General features: G+C 38.0%; 1 protein-coding gene across 5 annotated transcripts in view; it reads right to left on the bottom strand.

Moving 5' to 3' along the window:
* Positions 1–22,737, bottom strand: part of LOC131037311 (golgin candidate 2) — a 98,039-nt gene that overhangs the window by 42,544 nt on the left and 32,758 nt on the right. For all 5 annotated transcript variants that reach the window (XM_057969407.2, XM_057969403.2, XM_057969404.2 and 2 more), the window contains one exon: positions 14,704–14,761. In XM_057969407.2, coding sequence (XP_057825390.1) covers positions 14,704–14,761 — 58 coding nt within the window. The remainder of the gene's footprint in view (positions 1–14,703; positions 14,762–22,737) is intronic.

Below are 22,737 nucleotides of genomic sequence, written 5' to 3'. Positions count from 1 at the left end.
AGACGTGGCTCTCTGCCGTCAATATTGGTCTGTGCCGGTATGCGCCCCGTGGCAATTGGACATGTGTGAACTTTTAATTGATATCTAGTTACGACTAGATCCTGTCAGGATATGCATATAATTACTAGATGGATAAAGACGATCGACATTAAGTTGACGAACTTTGTCTCAGAAGTTGATTGGACATTGTCACTTCACGCGTGTGTGTATTCAATAGGTATGAACTACTTGCCAGGCGCTCGTATCCCCTGGTTTGATGTCTTGCTACTTAACAAAGGAATGCCCTCATTTCCCCATCAAACATTTGCATTCTTTGGTCGGTGACTTGCAATGAAATCCCCAATTCTCCTTGAAGCTACTTGTCGACAGATGGCCTTCCTGGGCGAAATCACTGACAAACGTTTGCAGGAGGTCCTCCACTCTCGACACCCTCTCATTCTTCACAACATTAAAATGATACTGGGGAAGGAATTCCTTATGGCTTATCACAGGTACAGAGCTAATGCCGATATCCCGACCTTTTTCCTTGCAATGGTGATATACATGGGGACTAGCAAGCAGAGAGCGAAGCTTTTAACTCAAATGGTGTTTAAACACCGCCTGTTGGGGGAAATTGATGCCACGTTGGACAATATTGATGGCAACCTGAGAATACCGCTTCCCCAAAATTACTATATGTCCTGGGCAACGAGGCGGAGGTGAGAAAGTTTGTGATTGTGAACTCTCTGGACTATGATGCTCTTCAAGAAACCTGGCCTGCCATTACTAGGAATATTGAATTTTTGTTTAAGGCGGCAGGCATTCAAAATGGCTTCACATCGGAATGGAGGGAAAAATATCTTCGAGATGAAGGGTTAGCGAGTGCAGAAGGATTTGGCATTCTGGAGTATAGAGATTTGGTTGATAGCAATGTCTGGGGGTTTGGGCTTGGCGAGGAGTGGTTCCCAAATGACTACCGACTCCCTAGGGAGAAGGCTGAATCGGCGGCCCACTCGACCTGTGGCACTGAATGCCCAATAATCCTGGATGCGGCTCGTGCTCCTGTGGACGATGACTCTGAAGACTCCCAATGATTCCGATTGTGTCACCTTTCTCATATTTCTCTGTTTTCTGGTTATTGTTTTTTGTTTGAAGGCCTCTGGCTGGTTCTGTTATCTACTTCCAGCAGTTGTCGACTGGTGTTTTGTACTTGTCCAGCCTCCATTGCTGGTTTCTTCTTGTATGAGGAATAGAGCTAGGGTAAGGGGTTTTCTTCCTGGTTCTTTCCCCCTACCGCTCTCACTGAACCAGATCTTGTATTCTCCTATTTTGATTAATACAAGGGTGCTGCCCCTCTGCAGCTATTTACTTATTGAAAAAAAATACGCCTTCAGCATAATTAATCATATCTAGTTTGTTGTCAATCTCTTTAGCAGAATTATAGCATGACTATTGAAGATATTGCACCTATATATTTGAATTTTGTATCCTCTGATGAATTACAGGTACCAAAGCCTCCATCCAACAACAGCAATGAACACCCCCTTTATGGCTTGAATTGATGATTAGAGCATCTCCGCTTGTTTCCTTCTATTGCACAGCTTGCCATAGTCATGATCAACAATGTCAATACAAGGCTACACAAGATATGCATAGTTCAGCTAGTGGGAGTGGCAATTGTGCTCTAATGAACCAATTGATGATGCTGATCCTCTCAATGAAGAGCAATATGATAATTTTTAGTGATTTTCCATGTACAATTGAATGTTTGGCGACTAAACATCACTATATGGGAACACATATAGAAGATTTTGATTTATCTCTAACATTTTACATTGAATTGTCAGCTGTATTCTATGTTTAATTTTGTATATTTGTGTAAATTATGGATAATATTTTTACTTTCTAATACTTTATATATTTTTTTGAAAGCCACACCTAGTGAAACCAAACCCAAGTTAAAAAATTGGCAAACCATCATACCCAGCAATATCAAACCCACGTAAAGAATAATGGATCAACCGCCATACCTATATTGAAACCCAAAATAGCAATTTCTAAACCTATTTTCCTTGGAAGTGAAGGCTATGAAAAAGATTCATTTTACCAAGTTCCATAGTGGTCCCAAGAGAGGGATGACAAGGGATAGTGAAATACCTTTCAAGGATGGTAGTTCAAGGGGCATTTTTAAGGGATGGCAAGAGAGATAGAATCAAATTTTTACTAGTTACACATGATATCAAAATTCAAGTGCAAACATTCATAAAATATATGATTTGATATTCAATGTTCATTGATTAAATTATAGCACCAATAAAAAATTAGAAATTTCATCATTTTCATTGCGACGAAAGGCACCAAGGCTAAATAATCAGAAATGACAAAATGCCCAACAATAGTAAGAATAGTGAAATTATAGGCATTTAAAAAATAGTACTAAGTACAGCTATGCCCCTAAACTATAAATATAAAAATTGGGTTGACATGGCAAATCAAAAGTATAAATCAAATTTAATTACTTGGAATTTAATTGGAAAAAAAAAACTGTTAGATTTTCCATTTGGCAAATACCAAAACCATTTTGATTTTTCCCTTTTTAAAAACCAAAGAGCGTGTTTGGGGACGATATCCCTCAATAGGTTTGGGGGGTTGCACCCCTTATGAAGTCCAAGGAAAACACCTTTGAGGCCACATGGCACATCATTTTTTTATAATTTTTCTGTTTTTGACCAAGCTGAAAATCCTTAAAAAAATTCTTAAATATTTCAATTAGAGTTTCGTAAGGGGTGTGGGAGGGTTTGTGCAGTCAGATATGTTGTCTAGGCCACCTATATCCTCATTCCCTTTAAGAATTTTTTAAAACTCTTTTTTTAATTTAACAACTTGATGATAGCTAACCATCCCTACGATGGTAGAAGGACGTCCCAATTATCCTTAAAATGACAAGCCGCAAAGGCTAGTGTTTCCAAGCCATGTCTCTAGTTTCCCCATGGACAAGGGATGGCAAGGGGGAGCGGGGCTACCATCTCACTATCTTAAGGACGTCAAGGAGGACAATGATGTGGGTGGAGGGGTGAAAAAATATCCCCATATAAAAAAAATTTACCATATTTACACATTCAAGATAAACACCCTTGAATTATTACCATAATAAAAACAAAATACTAATTTCAAATAATGAAGGCTAAAATAGTGTCATTCATGAGATGGATAAACTCATATTGAACGAGGAGCAAAAAATTTGTCAAAAGCCAACACTTATTTCAACTCTTTTCAATGGAAGTGGAGTCTAAGAAAAGAAAAAAGTAATTTTTACCGATTCACACATTGAAAAAAAATAATCGCAAATCCCCTCAAACTGTAAATGATGTTCAATTTTCCATTCAATATGCAAGTTATATTCTAGTTGATATTATCTTGTTCTATGTATTATCTATTTATATTATAAATCTGACTATCTTCTTTTGTATGGCAGGTGAGAGGAGCATTTATTGATTCCGATGTCCTTTCTCACAAATGTCATTTGATATATATATGCAAGCTGGGTACAATCAAGCAATGCCTTGACCAGTCATGTCTTTTAGACATGACCGATCAAGACATTACTTGATCGTGCCCCTTTGCTAATCGCAGTAATAACAAATGGTGTATGTTTAACAACCGATACCAATCGGTGTATGTTTATCTTAACAACCGATACCAATCGGTGTCTGCTTAATTTCACAGCCCGATACCAATCGGTGCGTATTTACCTTGCCACCCGATATTAATCGGTCCATGCATAACCTGATATTAATCGATGCAAGCTTATATTGACACCCAATACTAATCGGTGTTTGGTTGATCCGATAATCATTTGTTTACTATTAAATATGTTAACCGATATAAATCGGATTGCATTGGTTAGCCCGATTTAATAATCGGTGAACACAAATAATGTAACCGATATTAAATCGGGATTCTATGCTATAGGATGATTATCGATAGTTAAGCATTTAATCGAACTAAGTAGATTGATCATATACAAATGAAGAATGGTTATCAAATGAAGGATTAATAGCTTGAAGTTTTTCATCATAATTATCGATAGGATAAATGATTGAATGAGAGACTTCATTTATCTCTCATTCAATCATTTATCTTACCGAAGCTATCATGCATTAACACTCCCTCTTAGCTAGGTAAGATAAATGCAAACAATATATCAAGCATCACAATTCAAATGATAGGTAGCATTCTTTACACAATCTGACTCTCTAGAAAATCATATCACCTAATCACATGATATGAAGTATCACCTAAGCACATGATACAAATGTCCATCACGTCAATCTTGTGATGACAGGATATCACCTAAGCATGTGATATCAGTATTGCCTAAACACACAATACTTAAGGATAATCATACGAGAAAGATTAAATTCTCATCTTATCCAAGTTGTGATATGTGCACTAACACCTTATACAAATGTTTTACCACAACACAAACATGGCACATCCATGACAAACCAAAGATCCAACATGATAACTGGTTTGGACATCATAAGATCGTCACCTTACAATGTCTTCATACAAGTGTTCATTATCTTGAGAGATCGCCACCTCTTAGATATGAACCCAGGGGATAAAATCCAAAATGTCCTATCATGACATAGAAGTTTACACATTAAACATTTTATTGATATGCAAATACCGATTTACAAAGCAAATTACCTTTCTATCATACCTAAACCTTTTCTGAAGTGATCAACCTTCACTCTGGAAAGAGGTTTGATCAGAATATCTGCAGTTTGATCTCCTGTACAAACATATTCTAATTGGATCACATTCTTGTCTACCATATCTCGCACATAGTGGTATGGAATCTCAATTTGCTTGGATCTGTCATGGAACACTGGATTTACTGAAAGTTTTATGCAGCTTTGATTGTCACAATGTATAATAGTGGGTTTCATAGGCTCTCCAAATAACCCCACAAGCAGCTTCCTAAGCCATACTGCTTCTTGGGCAGCCATAGAAGCTGCAATGTATTCGGCCTCGGTGGAGCTTTGAGCTACAGAAGACTGCTTCCTGCTGATCCAAGATATCATAGCTGAACCTAGACTGAAGCAACACCCTGAAGTGCTTTTTCTGTTAGTCACACTTCCAGCCCAATCTGAATCTGTAAATCCATGTAGGTCTATATCAACTAGCTCATATTTGAGACCAAGGTTTAGGGTACCTTGTAGATATCTCATAATGTGTTTTACTGCAACTAGGTGTATCTCCTTAGGTTCACACATAAACTGACTTAGAGCATTAACTGCATAACAGATATCTGGCCTTGTATTTACCAAGTACATCAGGGATCCAATCATCCGTTTGTATTGAGTAAGGTCGGTGGGTTGTGACTCTGCTGCTGCTTCTTTAAGTTTATGTAAATTGGTTTCCATAGGAGAGGTCATAGGCCTACAGTTTAGCATTCTGAATCTCTTCAAAATGTCCAAGGTATACTTTCCTTGGTTGAGTACAATGTTGTCAGAATTATGCCATACTTCCAATCCTAGAAAGTAATGAAGGAGTCCCAAGTCCTTCATATCAAATTCTTTGGATAGATCTTTCTTGCATTGATCTATAAGGTGATCATTTCCTGTGATTAATAAGTCATCAACATATAAAATCAATATTAGCATATCACCTTTATTTCTTTTGTAGTAGAGATTAGGATCTGCATCATTCTTAGAGAAGCCTAGTCCTGAGAGATAGGTGTCAATTCTTTCATACCAGGCCCTGGGAGCCTGTTTAAGCCCATAGAGAGGTTTCTTGAGTCTACACACATGAGACTTAGCATCATAAATTCCAAACCCTTCAGGTTGCTCTAGGTAGACTTCTTCTGAGATCTCACCATTTAGAAATGTTGTCTTAACATCCATCTGATGTACCTTCCACCCCTTTACTGCTGCAATGGCTAATATAGCTCTTACTGATGTATACTTGGCAACAGGTGCAAAAGTTTCTTCATAATCTATTCCTTCCCTTTGTGAGAACCCTCTAGCTACAAATTTGGCCTTGTGTTTTTCAATACTGCCATTTGCAGCATGTTTGGTCTTGAACAGCCATTTAGATGAAACAACTGATTTTTTAGTTGGCCTGGGAACAATCTCCCAAACATCATTTTTCATAATGGACTGATACTCTTCAGACAAGGCATCCTTCCATACTTGATGTTCAAGTGCATCTGATACATTGTTTGATTCGGCTTTAGAGAGATCATTCATAAGGGCAGCATAGTTAGTGAATTTATTAGGCCTTTTGCTTTCCCTGAAGGTTCCTGAAGGAGCAACAAACTTCTGAGCTTCTGCTACAGTCTTGGTGGCCCATAGTGGTCTTTTCTTGAGCTTTTCTCTAGGTGGATTTTGAGTTTCACCTATAGTTTCCTCAGGATTCTCCCTCTAAAGCTCAGGAGTAGGATCTTCATCTATGCTAGGGGTAGGGATATCGACTTCAGGCTCTAGTGAGCTTTGGGCTCTTTTGAAGGCTAAGTCTTCTTCAAAGATCACATCCCTACTTAGTTCAATGTTCTTTTGACCAGGTATATAGATCATGTAGGCTTTGGAGGTTTCACTATATCCTACAAGAATTCCCCTTTTCCAGAAGGCTCTAATTTTAATCTTTTCTCCCTAGGTACATGAATATAGACAGGGCATCCAAATATCCTAAGATGGCTGATATCTGATTTTGATTTAGTAAAGACTTCCTCAGGGGTCTTATCTTCAAGATGGGAGTGAGGACATCTGTTTTGAATATATACAGCAATGCTAGTTGCTTCTGCCCAAAGATTGACATTCAGATTCTGATCAAGAATCATAGCTTTGGCAGCTTCAACGATTGTCCTATTTTTCCTCTCAGCTACCTGTTGTGACGTTTTCACACATCGCCCCATTGCAAATGGGGACCCTTGCTTTTTTTGCTTTTTAGGGTTTGTTCTTTAGGTTTTTTAGGGTTTTGTCGGTTAGCCTTTGCATTTTGAGTGCTGTCGGGGTGATCACATGGATAGCAAGTCCGGCTTGAGTGAGGTCCTGATCCTGAAATTTGGCTAAGTCTGGAATGTCCTGATCCTGAAATTTGACTAAGTCTGGAAACTGAAAAACCTCAAAAAACTAGATTTTGCAATATAACTCCTGGAGGTCTGAAACCACTCTCAAACATCCTGAAAGTATATATGGAATATAACTTAAAGTATAAGAAAGAAGAAACATAGAAGGAAATGTCACTTACACTTAAATGTTATATTCCATTAAAATTGTCCTGATAGAGAGATCGAAAAGTCAAATTTCGCTCCTGTCCTTCTCCAAGGGACCAGGGCGATAATACTTATTTGAGCCATTCCTGACCGTGTTTGGACGAATTGAGACATCAAAGGCATGGTGAAGGACGCAATGAGCATGATAGAGCATCCAGACTTGATCAAAAACAATGAAATGATGAAGTTTTGCCTAGAAGGTCAAATTCGCTCCTGTCCCTCACTGAAGGACCAGAGCGATTTTCTTTATATGCACAATTTTAGACCTTTTTTGGACATTAACTTTTATTCATAGTAAGATGATATCTTCCTTAGCCAAGACTTTTTTTGATGAAAATTGTAACGATTTGGCCTAGAGAGCAAATTTCGCTCCTATCCCTCAGTGAAGGACCGGAGCTTAAAGTCTGACATTGCTTTGTCCTCGCAGGATTTTAACGACTTGATGATTTGAAGAAGTCCAAAGAGATGCATTTTACCAAATGAATATAACTTGAAGTGCCGTTGTGAAGAAAAATGAACCAAAATGCAAAAATCGCTCCTGTCCCTCAGTCAGGGACCAGGGCGAAGTTCTTTGTAGCTCCCGTCCCTCTCCAAGGGACCAGAGCGAAGTTCTTCATAAGGTACGTTCTGGGCAAAGATCAAGCAAATTTTATGTTTGAAGGCAAGAAAGGAGGTGAGTTGAACCCGTTGAAGATAAATTGAAGATTACAAAACGTCAACAAGGGACCTAAATGCTCAAGTTCGCTCCTGTCCCTCAGGAAGGGACCAGAGCGATTTTTGTCTTAGATGATTTTCTTGCCAAGTTTGAAAGGGTCTCAAGGCATGGATGAGTGAAAAGGTACATTACGAGACCATTGAAGATAAATTTTGAAGGAGATAAGATGAAATGAAGCCTACAGGACCAATATCGCTCCTGTCCCTCTCCAAGGGACCAGGGCGATATGATGATTATATTGCCGTTCCTCCAAATTCAAGACACTCCAAGACAAAGAACAAGGTGGCAAGGATGTTTCGAAGTGTTCCAATCAAGCACAAAGCATCAAAGGTCGCCAACATTGAAAGATTTGCACTAAAATATCCCAGTTCGCTCCTGTCCCTCAGGAAGGGACCAGAGCGAAATTTGTATAAAGGCATAAATTTTGAAAGTTTATCACACATCAAGCGACTAAGAAGGATCAAAGGACTTCATTTTACGCGTTGAAGGTAATTGCAAGTTGGTCGAAACAAGGACAAGCTCAAAATGTTGAAGTTCGCTCCTGTCCCTCAGGAAGGGACCAGAGCGATATTGATTAGATTGGCCAATTCATGCAAAAATCACGTTAAGTCAATGTTTTGCAAGGTCATACAAGGTCTAAGGTGTCTTTTGAAGATGATATACAGGGGTTTTGAACGTCAAAATGTTATCAATTGAGCCAAGGAAGCTATATCGCTCCTGTCCTTTGGACAAGGACCAAAGCGATTTTCATTAAAACACTCATGCTCCTTCAAAATCAAGACAATGCAAGGATAGGCGAGGTAAAGAACACCATTTGGAAAGCAATGAATGAAGAACAAAGATCAAAAGTTTGCCAATTTGAATCAAGACATAAGGATCGCTCCTGTCCCTCACCAAGGGACCAGGGCGATATTTGCCAAAACGCTTGTTATCCTTTGAAGATCACGTCAAAGCAAAGTTGCACAAAGTTTAAAACATCATTTGGAAGGCGATACAAAGGAGGAGAACGTTAAAATGTTACCAATTTGAGCTTGAAATGGAGAAAACATCAAGATCGCTCCTGTCCCTCTCCAAGGGACCAGGGCGATGATCCTCTAAGCATCAAATATGCCTCGTAGAAGTCAAATGAAACAAGCGTGGAGTGGAGAAATGATGTCATTATTCGCCTTATGATGAAGATTGGAGATCGAAGATGCAAAATCAAGGAGAAAGCATGAAGATCGCTCCTGTCCCTCTCCAAGGGACCAGGGCGATATCACATCTAAAGGGCATTCGTTTGCAAAAACAAATCAATCAAGCTCGAGGTTCTTAGCGAAAATGCCAGTTTCAACGTAAAGATGAAGATTTTGAACGTCAAAAGTACAAGGATCGAGACTAAAATGGTAGATCGCTCGTGTCCCTCAGTCAGGGACCAGGGCGATGAGGTTTGAATCTTCCCACTTTTCCAATTTTTGCGCTAAACAAATATTTTTGAATTTATTTAGATGCTAAAAAATCGATAACTTGGAAAATTCAATTAAATTAGCATTTAAATATTGCGCTTGATATTTATTAATTATTTTTGCCTTTGTAAAAAATCGAATTTGATAATTTAAATAATAAAGGCATAAAGTTAATTAATTATAAAATTAAATGGAGCGCTTGGTTTATGAATGTCGGCCTTTATTATTTATTAAAAATCATTTAAATTGTCTTATTTTATAAAAGTCGGCCTAAGTGAATTGGTGGTGTAAGCGCTTATAAAGGGTGGTGAAGATTGTTATTTTCACATTACCATTTTATCATTCAAGTGCGATTTGAGGAAGACAAAGGAGTAGTGCGAATTGTGTGTTAGAGGTGCGAATTTCATTTCAAGCAAAGGAAGGCGCTAATATCATCAAGGGAGTGCGAACTTAGTTTCCACTTGAGCAAACTTGCCAAGGACTTTGAAGATCATATCAAAGACATATCAAAGATGGCGAAGTTGATATTTTGAAGAAGAAATCACGTTGAAGAGAGATCTAACGTCAATTTTGCCTAGGCGAATTTTCTTCATTTTGCATTCTAGAGTTATCTCTCAAGAGAGGTATGGCGATATGGATTTATTGTTTTTGAACGTTGATCGTCATAGCCTTAAATTTTGAATTTCAATAAGCCCAATCGTTTTTTTAGGAAATAATAACTCAAGGATTTATTATGAAGTTTCCTAAAAATTAATCTAATCTATGTTATGCATTGCAATATCTATTACTAATTTTGAAATATTGTGTAGGCATCAAATGGAGATCTCATCAAGAAAAATCAAGCCGAATCAAGGACGGTCTTCGCCGGGACGATCAAGCAAGGACAAGGGCGACCTCTTCCAAATCCAGCATTCCAAGGCAAGGTACATCAATCGTCTTGCACATCAAGGACAAAAGGAGTTAGAACAAGAGTTAATTAAAGATAGCCTCTCAACGACATCAAATTGAATATCTAGCAAGCTACAAGTGTCAGATGAGGTGGCATCCTAGTCATCACTCCTCCAGTCAGTGTGGTCCACCTCAGCATGTCCAGATTCAATGTACCTAACTCATGGAAGGTGGCACAAACTTCGATGTACCTACCCCGGCTATTCATTGGTGGAATTTTCCAGAGAGGACATGTGTCCAAGCAATACAATTATTTCATTGGTCAAGCATTAAATGTTATGTAATGGTTGTAACAAACCCTAATTAGGGTTTTCATTGTTGAATCTTGGCCATTGATCTTGAATTGATCTAAGCCATCAAATTGTATTGTGGGCACTATATAAGCCCAGACTTTTCATTTGTAAAGGCTAATTAGCAATTGTTAGAGATAGTATGTAAATAGTTAGAATAGTTAGAGAATAGTTGGAAGCAATTAGAGTAGAATAGGAGGGCAAGGCAAGAAATTGTTGCCATTGATTGTAAACAAACTCCATTTTCATTGAAGTAATGGTGAAGTGTGTCGTTTCTTGCAATTTGCATGGTTTCTTGTTGAGTCTTCAATCCTAGATGGTAGATGATTAGATGAATGGAGGAAATGCGATTGATTAATGGTGGAATTCGTATGTCCATACTACTAGCAGTTTGTTGATTGCAGACTTGCCTTGTGTAGTCAACTGGAATCATTCAGCTTAAGCTCAATTTCAATTTGTCGCTTCTTCATTGATATGCATCAACTTGATGGTGTCTATGCCTGCGGTGATGATTTGAACATCATAAAGCTTCCCTTAGAAGATCGCACTAGCCTTGTGGAGATGGTCCATTGATGTCAAAACAAGACCTAGTTAGAGTTTCATCAAAAATCAAATCATTGCTCCCACATTCTTAGTATTAGGATTAGATCTTCTCTTCGCCCTCATCCTTTTTCCATTTTTTCAAATCTAAGTTAGTAAGAGCCTGTGTTCCAGCAAAGCAGATCGGAAGTTCAATCATCAGATGTAAGTCCCCTTGTGATTCCAGCAAATCACATCACACCACAAAGAGCTTATCCACACGTAGAGACCCTACCAAAAGAACATTGGAGTCATCCTAACTGATCCTTCATGCGAATCTTCAGCAGTTAGAGACTTTATTCAAGAGAGGATAAGATGCCTTTGGGTATTTTATTCTATGTATGATTGTGTACAAAATACACGTCAACACTACCCCATTTTGTTGAGGATTATAAGGTATTGTTAACTCCCTTTTAATCCCTGAATTTTTACAAAACTCTTTAAATAATTCTGATGTGTATTCCCCCCCATTATCAGTTCTTAGGTTTTAATTTTATTTCCTGAGTAGTTCTCTGTTCGTGATTTGAATTCTTTAAACCTATTAAGGATCTCTTTTGATTCTTTACATTTCAGAAAGTAGATCCAAGTTTTCCTAGAGTAGTCATCAACAAATATTACATAATACAAAAATCCCCCCAAAGAAGGTACAGACATGGATCTACATACATCAGAATGAACTAGCTCTAAAAGTTTACTTGTTTTCTTAGTACTATTTTGAAAGGCACCCTTAGTATTTTTACCTAGGGCACATCCTTTGCACGCCCCTGAATGATATTGCTTTAACTTAGGTAAACCTGTGACAAGGTCTCCCATTGATGATAAAGCTCTAAAATTTAGGTGGCCTAGTCTTCTATGCCAGACTTCATTAGCATCTGTAGTCTCATGAATTAGGGCTAAGTTGGGCTCTGTGCATAGCTCATACAAGTAGCCTTGTCTTTGACCAATAGTTTTAGCTTTCTTGATGGATGAATTCTTTTGCCAAGCCAACACTCTGTTGTCCATGAAGGTCACTCTGTATCCCTTGTCCTCCAGTGCTGATATTGAGACTAGGTTTCTCTTGGTGCCTGGAACATATAGTACTCCCTTAAGTTGTAATGATACCCCTGACTTTAGTTTGATGGTGCAGGTTCCAACTCCTTTGACTGGATGTGTGGAGTCATCTCCGATAGTTACTTCTTCATCATTCTCCTCTTTCATGGAGTCTAGCACTTCTCTGAATCCTGTAATGTGTCTGGATGAGCCACTGTCGATCACCCAGGAGTTAATTTTGTTTGATGCTTGGTTTGTAAGTGCTGAATAGAGTACATACTTCTCGGGGTCCTCTTCCCTTTTAGATTTTCCTCTTTAGGCAAATGTGACTTGTTGCTTAGCTCTCTTTGGACATTTGGCAACATAGTGCCCAAATTTGTCACATCTGTAACATTGAATCTGAGAAAGGTCCTTCTTGAAGATGTTCTTTCCATGACGACCCTTCCTCTTTCTAAATTGTTTTTGCTTGCTTTTCTTGTTTGAGTTTGTATTTAGAACTTGGAGATCTTCATCTATATTCTTTTGCTTGATCCCTTTCTTATTTTGCCTTGATTCCTCTTGGAGACAGTCAACCTTTAGCCTATCGAATTTTGGAAATTCATCCCTTGCACTGATGCCTTGGACGAATGTTTCCCATATGCTAGGCAACCCATCTAGAGCAATGAGTGTTAATTCTTTGCTTTGGATCTCATATCCAAGGGTTGCCAGTTCATCCCTTAGGGCTGATATTCACATGAAGTAGGCATTGACTGATTCTCCTTTGATCATGGCTATGTGATTTATTTCTCTTTTTAAAGCCAAGGTTCTACTGGCATTAGATATCTCAAATGCATCTTCAAGTGCTTTGAACATGTTGTAGGCTGTTTCATGTTTCCTTATGATGGGCATAATATTATTTCTCACCCCATCAACTATGATTTTGATGGCTTTTTCATTTCCTTCTCTCCAAGCTGTTTTGTCAGGTTCAGTCTCAAGTTCTGCAGTTTTAGTTTTTACAAATGATTCGACATTATTTTCTTTTAGAATCATCTGAATTCTGAACTTCCATGCTGAGAAGTCATCACCTCCTCCGAGTCTATCTTCAAATTTGATAGCGCTAGCCATTAGAAGAATTGTGATGTTGAATATATGCTTTGCTTTGAATTTTTCACAAAATTGAACAGCCTCAGGTTCAATTTAACTTGGCTCTGATACCATGTAAATGATGTTCAATTTTCCATTCAATATGCAAGTTATATTCTAGTTGATATTATCTTGTTCTATGTATTATCTATTTATATTATAAATCTGACTATCTTCTTTTGTATGGCAGGTGAGAGGAGCATTTATTGATTTCGATGTCCTTTCTCACAAATGCCATTTGATATATATATGCAAGCTGGGTACGATCAAGCAATGCCTTGACCGGTCATGTGACCGGTCATGTCTTTTAGACATGACCGATCAAGACATTACTTGATCATGCCCCTTTGCTAATCGCAATAATAACAAACGGTGTATGTTTAACAACCGATACCAATCGGTGTACGTTTATCTTAACAACCGATACCAATCGGTGTATGCTTAACTTCATAGCCCGATACCAATCGGTGCGTATTTACCTTGCCACCCGATATTAACCGGTGCATGCATAACCCGATATCAATCGGTGCAAGCTTATATTGACACCCGATACTAATCGGTGTTTGGTTGATCCGATAATCATTTGTTTACTATTAAATATGTTAACCGATATAAATCGGATTGCATTGGTTAGCCCGATTTAATAATCAGTGAACACAAATAATGTAACCGATATTAAATCGGGATTCTATGCTATAGGATGATTATCGATAGTTAAGCATTTAATCAAACTAAGTAGATTGATCATATACAAACGAAGAATGGTTATCAAATGAAGGATTAATAGCTTGAAGGTTTTCATCATAATTATCGATAGGATAAATGATTGAATGTGAGACTTCATTTATCTCTCATTCAATCATTTATCTTACCAAAGCTATCATGCATTAACACAAACTATTACCATATAAAAAAAAACTAATTTCATTCATAGATGTTGTACAAAGGATAAAGTTGAAGACTAGTTAGTAATTAAATAATTAATTGTGGCGAAAAAAACAAAAGTAGAACAATTGATTATCAAACATCTCAAAATAAAATATGCACCTCAAGTTAGATACCTCTCGGCATTAAAAGCATCCATATATAAGACATACATGATAGTATGTACAGAACAGATGTATCAAATTGAATAGTTGCCTTTCAAACACTCTTGTGAAAATTCTCCTAAAGGCTTTGTCAAAGTTGATCTACAATGAACATCACTAGACTATCAAAAAATACACATGAAACCAAAACATAAGCTAATGCATTAGGTTGGCATAGTTTTGACTTTTAATGCAATGAGAACTTTTTAAGATGTGATAGAATGTATACCTGCCTGAGCTACCTCTTTTGACTCTATATCTCGTCGTAGATCTGCTACATGATCTAACTGCAATTTGCAAAATGATAAAAATGCATCATAAAAAAGGCACCTGAAATAATTGCATAAAATTAGCTTCATTTTTTGCCAGACCATTCAAATTAAAAACCATTAACATCGATATAAACAAAATATGTTAATTAACTTATAGCAAACATTTGATTTCCAATTATTCAAACTGTTTCTTATTAGAAGACCAACATCTCGTTATAACAACTACGTATCAAATATTAGTTATTTTCTCTCATATAGCTCTGCTTATAAAACAAGGCATTCTAGAGAAAGAGAACAGTTCAAGATGAAGATAATATTATTTGCAATAAATTGCCTAGGTCACACATGTCTAAAGTCAATCAAAGAATAATTGCTTTAATGATATGTACTCTATGATTCGATTTATCCAGAATATAATGATCCTACTCAAAACTATTTAGAAATTTCTTTCTGATTAAGTTACCAGGATATGCTTAAGACAAGACCTCAGAATATTTCTAGCCTTGGATTTGAGCTTTTTGAAACCCTCTCCAACATCAAACTTCACCCACCCCCCATTTGATTTCAGGGCTGTCCTTGAGCAAATGGGTTCCACCTGAACCAAGGATTCCTTAACAAAAGCCCTTTTTGAAACAAAGTGCTCACAACTAGGCAGAACAGCATGGTTAGAATTAGATGCAATGGGCATGGTTGATAAGCAATAGTATGTGGGATTGATGTAAAGGAGCAACATCTATACCTTTTGTTGGTGTGAACGAGGTGTTTTACCTAACTAATTCATCACCTACGTTATATTCACACTAGTTTACTTAAGTTTACTTAGGGTACACACAAGATACTTATCTTTTATGTCTCAAGTCATAAGATTTAGACACATGTCATATAATTATGTAATCCTATGTCACACCTTAGTGTATGTGACCAAATGGTTCTCTTTGTATTCTCAATCATTTCATTCGTCCTAATCAATTATTATTTGCATCCTTTGATAGAATGTCATGCCCCCACCGTAAAAGACAAGTCACAGCAATATAAATTAAAATCGCTGCCTTTTGTATCACAGGAAATCCAATTAGGGAGCAGCACTTACACAAGGAAACAAATTAATATTTAATAATGGTAAACAAACTGGGCAGCAATTATAGATAAGACAAATAGCTAACAAGCGCAGGAAATTAATGAAAGATGCATCATTTCGTTTGAAGAGTTATGATCCCTCATTATAGAGATATAAAAGGAGGCGGCCTCATTCGAGTAAGGAGGATAAGCATTGGAATTTGGATCATTTAAGAACTGCAGCAGCAATCAGCAATTGGGATAATTGTTTATCATTCTAAAGGATTATATATTGAACCAGCCCCCACCGTAAAAGACAAGTGACAGCAATATAAATTAAAATCGCTGCCTTTTGTATCACAGGAAATCCAATTAGGGAGCAGCGCTTACACAAGGAAACAAATTAATATTTATTAATGGTAAACAAACTGGGCAGCAATTATAGATAAGACAAATAGCTAACAAGCGCAGGAAATTAATGAAGGATGCATCATTTCGTTTGAAGAGTTATTATCCCTCATTATAGAAGATATAAAAGGAGGAGGCCTCATTCGAGTAAGGAGGATAAGCATTGGAATTTGGATCATTTAAGAACTACAGCAGCGTTCAGCAATTGGGAAAATTGTTTATCATTCTAAAGGAGTATATATTGAACCAGCATATCTATAATTATCTTCAGCCATAAATATATATATTTTTATACTCCTTGCAAGTTGCTTCAAAGATTATAAGAGGTATTTATTAACATTTATTATAGCAGATTTCCTTTAGCAATCTATTTTGAATTTATACTTATATCTTGCAAATAGGAAGGATGGCCAGCCTTCCAAGTTTACGAGATATCAAACACACCAATCAAAGATAGATGGACAAGAGATCCTGCCATGCTCATAGGCCAAGTGGTGTTGAGGACCAGAGATCCAATCATGCCCCTAGGCTTGAGGGTCTTATCAAGTACACTACTCCAAGATGGATGGACAAGAGTGTTGGTAAGTGTCCAGCATATCCCCTCAGGATTCGTGACATGGCTTAACAGTCTCTTGTAAGATCCTTAACTGGGATGGTATCAATTTCCTGAACAGATGCATCTTTTGGGAGAAATGGCCAGCTCAACTCACTATAAGTGGTATTGGAGCAAGATTGCAGGTTTGAATCCCCTCGGGTAACACTGAGGGGGAGATTGTTGGTAAGTGTCCAGCATATCCCCTCGGGATTTGTGATATGGCTTAACAGTCTCCTGTGATATCCTTAACTGGGATGGTATCAGTTTCCTGAACAGATGCATCTTTCAGGAGAAACGGCCAGCTCAACTCCCTATAAAGAGATCCTGCAATACTCATGGGCCAAGGGGTGTTGAGGACCAAAAATCCAATCATGCCCTTGGGCTTGGTCAAGGAGGATGGCTAGCCTCTAAGGTGGACTAAGAGATGAAATGGACCTGAAATCCTGCCATGCTTGTGGGCCAAGGGGTGTTGAGGATCAGAAATCCAATCATGCCCCTGGGCTTGAGGGTCTTCTCAAGTACACCACCCCGAGATGGATGGACAGCAAATCCACCCATGCTCTTGCAATACAAGGACAAGTATGCTTGAGATTGTGGTTTGCAAATAGTCCTAATGAATTCCTAGTACAATTGACATAGGAATATGCTTTGATTAAAATAGTTAGTATGTACATGTATTAAAATAAGATATTAATGATGAATATAAAATATTTTAAATGCTATCAAGTATTCTTGATATTTAATACTTTGTGGATTTAGATGTTATCATGAATTCTTAATACTTAATGACTTTCAGTATCAATCTCTATTGTTTGTAGGACCTAAACCAGGATTATCTTATATAGTGCATTACAATTGGTAATATTAATATAAAATTTATATTTGTAAATGAATTGCATTCTTAACTTTAAGTTGGAATTGTTGTTTTAGGGCAAGAATTGGGAATATCCCAACAAGGCACATTACATAGAATAGCATTATTCTCTCATTTTTTATCTTTGTTGTGCTTTTGAAGCTCCTAGATATTGGGTGGCTACATCTTCAGGCAAATCTTGCATGGTGTAACTGTAGACAATTCTATACCAACTCTTACATGGTATTAAAGCTTGTAGAATTGCTTCTTGTTACTCTTTATTGAGTGATCTAGATTGCAAATCTTAGTGGATTTTGAAAAGTTGAGTATGCTCTTCCCTTGCATCATATGGTGACCTAGAGAATCAGAAAAAACTTGATACCAGATTTTGAGGTTCTTGTTGTGAGGTATTCACACATTGCCCCATTGCAAATGGGGACCCCCTACTTTTTTTGCTTTCTAGGTTGTGTTAGAGTCTTTGCTATTAATCTTTGCATTGAAGTAGCTAGAGGGTCATCAAGTCAGGTTGGTCTCCTTAGGGTGGAGTGAAGACAGTCGGTTGTGAGCATGAAAGTAGATCTAGAACCCCTTGGATCATGCCTAGGTTTCTTGTGTTATCTGATCATATTTCTAGTTGCAAGAACAAGCCTTGGTTGTTTGAATGTTGTCCTCCTTGAATTTCATTTAGGCCCTGTACCTTGCTGGAGCAAACTTGCCTTAGACCCCGTCATGTACCCTACTCAAGATTTACAGTGAACTTTCCAAATTATGTACCTTGGAGAAGGTCCAAAGTGAATTTTTGCATTTAGCTCCCGTACCTTGCCAAGAGTCAAGAGCGAATTTGAGAAATCGTGTACCTTGCAGAGGCTTGAAAGCGAACTTTCCAAATTATGTGGCTTATTTCCAACACCAACACCCCCCCTTAAGCCACACCTCTCGTGTGCTTGGGGCTCCTAGCCTGGAAAATCATGAGGTCTTTTGGAATTGCAAAGGGAGTTTCTTTTAGTAAAGCTTTGAGTTAGGACGTATTTACATTGAAGTAGATTAGCTTATTGAACTCACGTATTTTGTCCTCTAGTTATTATATTTTTACACACTTATAATCTCCGAGTCATTATGGTTTCCAGGCGAAGCTGTGATCAGTGAAAAATCTAAAGTCTAACTTCAGCGCCACCGCAATCCTCAGACCCTAGTGAGTTTTACTACTCACGAGCCAAAGAATTGACGGAACTGAAAAGCAGTATCAAAAGAAAAGATGAAAAAATGAGAAAAATCAAAAGAAAAGATGAGCCAAAAGAAATATCAAATTGGCTAAAGGGAATTTACGAGTAACTCCGTCGGGGCTATAGACGCCTGGCTGGCAATGGAGCAATGTTTGTGAGCTTGCGGCGATAACCTCGTCGGGACTATAGACGTCTGACTCGCAACGAGGCTCTATCCAGGATGCTTTTGGAGTTTAGACGAACTACGTAGCTTATCACAGGGGAGCCTGAAGATCATGATTGTCTTGTTGAGGGGAATTAACGCATTTGCACACACATGGGTAACTGTGGACTTGATACTTTGTCTCAATAGGATGGTCTCTTCTTGTAAGTGTTTCTTAACTCCTGGTTTTGTTGAGGGAGATTTTCTGAGTTTTCTTCTAGAAAGATTGATTCCCAAATGTTTTTCAACATTTCTCAGTGGTGTCGCCAGATGTTGTGACCATTTCACACATCGCCCCATTTGAAATGGGGACCCCCTCTTTTTGCTCGTTTTTCGCTCGCCTTTTGCTTCGTTTTTTTAGGGTTTTGTTAGTCAGTCAATTGTCTGGATTTAGGGTCAAGCCTTAGGGTTTTAATTGCCGTCTTTTCAGGCCAGAATCCAGTCAGTTTTGAGAGCTTTTTTGAGCCTCCTTTCGTAGGATGCAATTTTGAATGCAATGAATTCGCCAAAATGGTCTATTTTCAATTGGAAATTTTGAGTGCAGAGCTTAAATTTGTCTAAGTGTTGAAGATGAAATGTGAATTTTGTCCAATTGACTAATTTTGAACAAATTTTGACCCTTTTGATTTTTGATCCTAGGCATTTGAAATGATTTGTTTTTGCCTTGTGAAGTGATTAAATTTGTGAAATCTTGATATTTTGGCCTGTAGGAGCAAAATTGCTCCTGTCCCTCAGTGAAGGACCGGAGCTCGTTTTCAAATATCTTACTGTCCCTGCAGAGTCAAGATAAATTTCAAAATGGAAGTGATAGAGAAAGGCGTGATCTTTCCGTTGAATATAAATTGAAGAATTTCACGAACAAGGAAATGCCTCCAGGAGTCAAAATCGCTCCTGTCCCTCAGTAAAGGACCGGAGCTTAAAATCAAATATTGCTTTGTCCTTGCAGGATTTTAACGACTTGATGATTTGAAGAGGTCCAAGGAGATGTGTTTTATCAAATGAATATAACTTGAAGTGCCGTCGTGAAGAAGAATGACCCAAAATGCAAAAATCGCTCCTGTCCCTCAGTCAGGGACCAGGGCGAAGTTCTTTGTAGCTCCCGTCCCTCTCCCAGGGACCAGAGCGAAGTTCTTCATAAGGCAAAATTTAGGCAAAAATCAAGTAAGTTTTATGTTTGAAGGCAAGAAAGGAGGTGAATCGAACCCGTTGAAGACAAATTGAAGATTACCAAACGTCAACAAGGGACCTAAATGCCCAAGTTCGCTCCTGTCCCTCAGGCAGGGACCAGAGCGATTTTTGTCCTAGATGTTTTTCTTGCCAAGTTTGAAAGAATCTCAAGGCATGGATGGATGAAAGGAGGTATGATGAATTTGTTGAAGATAGTTTTTGAAGGTGATGAAGTGAAACGAGGCCTACAAGAGCAATATCGCTCCTGTCCCTCTCCAAGGGACCAGGGCGACATAATGATTATGATGCCTTTTCCTCCAAGTTCAAGGCATTCCAAGACAAAGTACAAGGGGGTGAAGATGTTTTAAAGCGTCTCAATCAAGCACGAAGCATCCAAAGTCGTCAACATTGGAGGATTTACACCAAGACCCCTAGTTCGCTCCTGTCCCCCAGGAAGGGACCAGAGCGAAATTCCTATAAATGCCTAGATTTCAAAAGTTTGCCAAGTACCAAGCGGCTAAGAGGGATCGAGGGACTTTATTTTACACGATGAAAGTGATTGCAAGTTGGTCAAAACAAGGACAAGCTCAAAATGTTGAAGTTCGCTCCTGTCCCTCTCCAAGGGACCAGAGCGATATTGATTATAATTGATAATTCCTTCAAAAACCACGTTAAGTCAGGGTTATGCAAGATCATACAAGGTCAAAGGTGTCTTTCGATGATGATATACAAAGGTTTTAACGTCAAAATGTTATCAATTGAGCCAAAGAGCCTATATCGCTCCTGTCCTTTGGACAAGGACCAAGGCGATTTTTATTAAAACACTCATGTTCCGTCAAAACCTAGACAAGGCAAGGATAGGCAAGGACAAGAACACCATTTGGAAGGTAATGAACGAAGAACAAAGATCAAAAGTTTGCAAATTTGAGCCAGGACACAGGGATCGCTCCTGTCCCTCTCCAAGGGACCAGGGCGATGTTGGTTAGAGCACTCTTTATCCTTTGAAAATCACGTCAAAGCAAAGTTGCACAAAGTTTAAAACATCATTTGGAAGGCGATATAAAGGAGGTGAACGTTAAGATGTTACCAATTTAAGCTTGAAATGGAGAAAACACATGAATCGCTCCTGTCCCTCTCCAAGGGACAAGGGCGATGATCCTTCCAAACATCTAAACGCCTTGTAGAAGTCAAGTGAAACAAGCATGGAATAGAGAAACAAGGTTATTATTCGCCTCATGATGGAAATTTGAGATTAAAGATGCAAGATCAAGGAGAAACAATGGAGGTCGCTCCTGTCCCTCTCCAAGGGACCAGGGCGATGTCACATTAAAAGGGTATTCATTCGCACAAGCAAGACACTCAAGCTCGAAGGACCCAACGAAAATGCCAAATCCAACGTGGAGATGGAGACTTTGGACGTCGAAATTGCAAGAATCAAGACCAAGATGATGGATCGCTCCTGTCCCTCAGTAAGGGACCAGGGCGATGAGGTTTGTATATTTCATTTTCAAAATTTTGGCGCTCAAACACATTTCTTTGAATTTATTTTAAATGCTAAAATTCGATATGTTTTGAAAATTCAATTAAATGGCATTTAAATATTGCGCTTGGTATTAATTAATTATTTTGCCTTGTTAAAAATCGAAATTTATTTATTTAAATAATAAAGGCATTTAATTATTTATTTATTAATTAATAAAAAAATCAAAGGGAGCGCTTGGTTTATGAGAGTCGGCCTTGTTATTTATTAAAAATTGTTTTAAATTGCCTTATTTAATTACCAAGTCGGCCTCACGGAGAATATGAGGTGAGCGCTATAAAAGGGAGGTGAGAATCGTCATTTTCACATTATCATTTTCATCTCTTACATGCGATTTCGAAGACAAAGGGAGAAGTGCGAAATTGTGTTCAAGTGCGAATTTCATTTCAAGTTAGGAGGTGCGAATTTATATCCAAAGGAAGGTGCAAATATTATCCAAGGTGGTGCGAATCTAAAGTTTCATATTGTGCGAACTTGAAGAAGATATTGGAGACTACGTCAAGGACATATCAAAGGTGGCGAAGTTGCTATTTTGAAGGAGAGATCACGTTGAAGACTATATAACTTCAATTTTGCCTAGGCGATTTTATTCATTTGCATTCTAGAGTTAGCTCTCTCGTGAGGTATGGCGATTTGGTTTTATTGTTTTAAGTTTTAGATCGTCATATTTTGAATTTTGAATTTTGAATTTTGAATTCCTAGCTCAATCGTTTTTTAGGAAATGATAACTCAAAGACTTATCATGAAGTTTCCTAAAATATTCTCTAATCTATGTTATATATTGCAAGATCTAGTTTCTCATTGTGAAATGTTGTGTAGGTATGGCAACCCCAAAGGCGGGAGCATCCACCAGTCGTTCAGCTCTCATGAAAGAAGATCAGAGGACCGAAGAAGTGGAGACCAAGATCGTGTCTAAGTGGAGCAACATTGGAGATACCAACTTGGGT

The sequence above is a fragment of the Cryptomeria japonica genome, chromosome 3 (genome assembly GCF_030272615.1).
Source record: "Cryptomeria japonica chromosome 3, Sugi_1.0, whole genome shotgun sequence".
Taxonomy (NCBI): domain Eukaryota; kingdom Viridiplantae; phylum Streptophyta; class Pinopsida; order Cupressales; family Cupressaceae; genus Cryptomeria; species Cryptomeria japonica.
The sequence above is the reverse complement of the archived record's forward strand: the minus strand, read 5'-3'. Positions and strand labels throughout refer to the sequence as shown.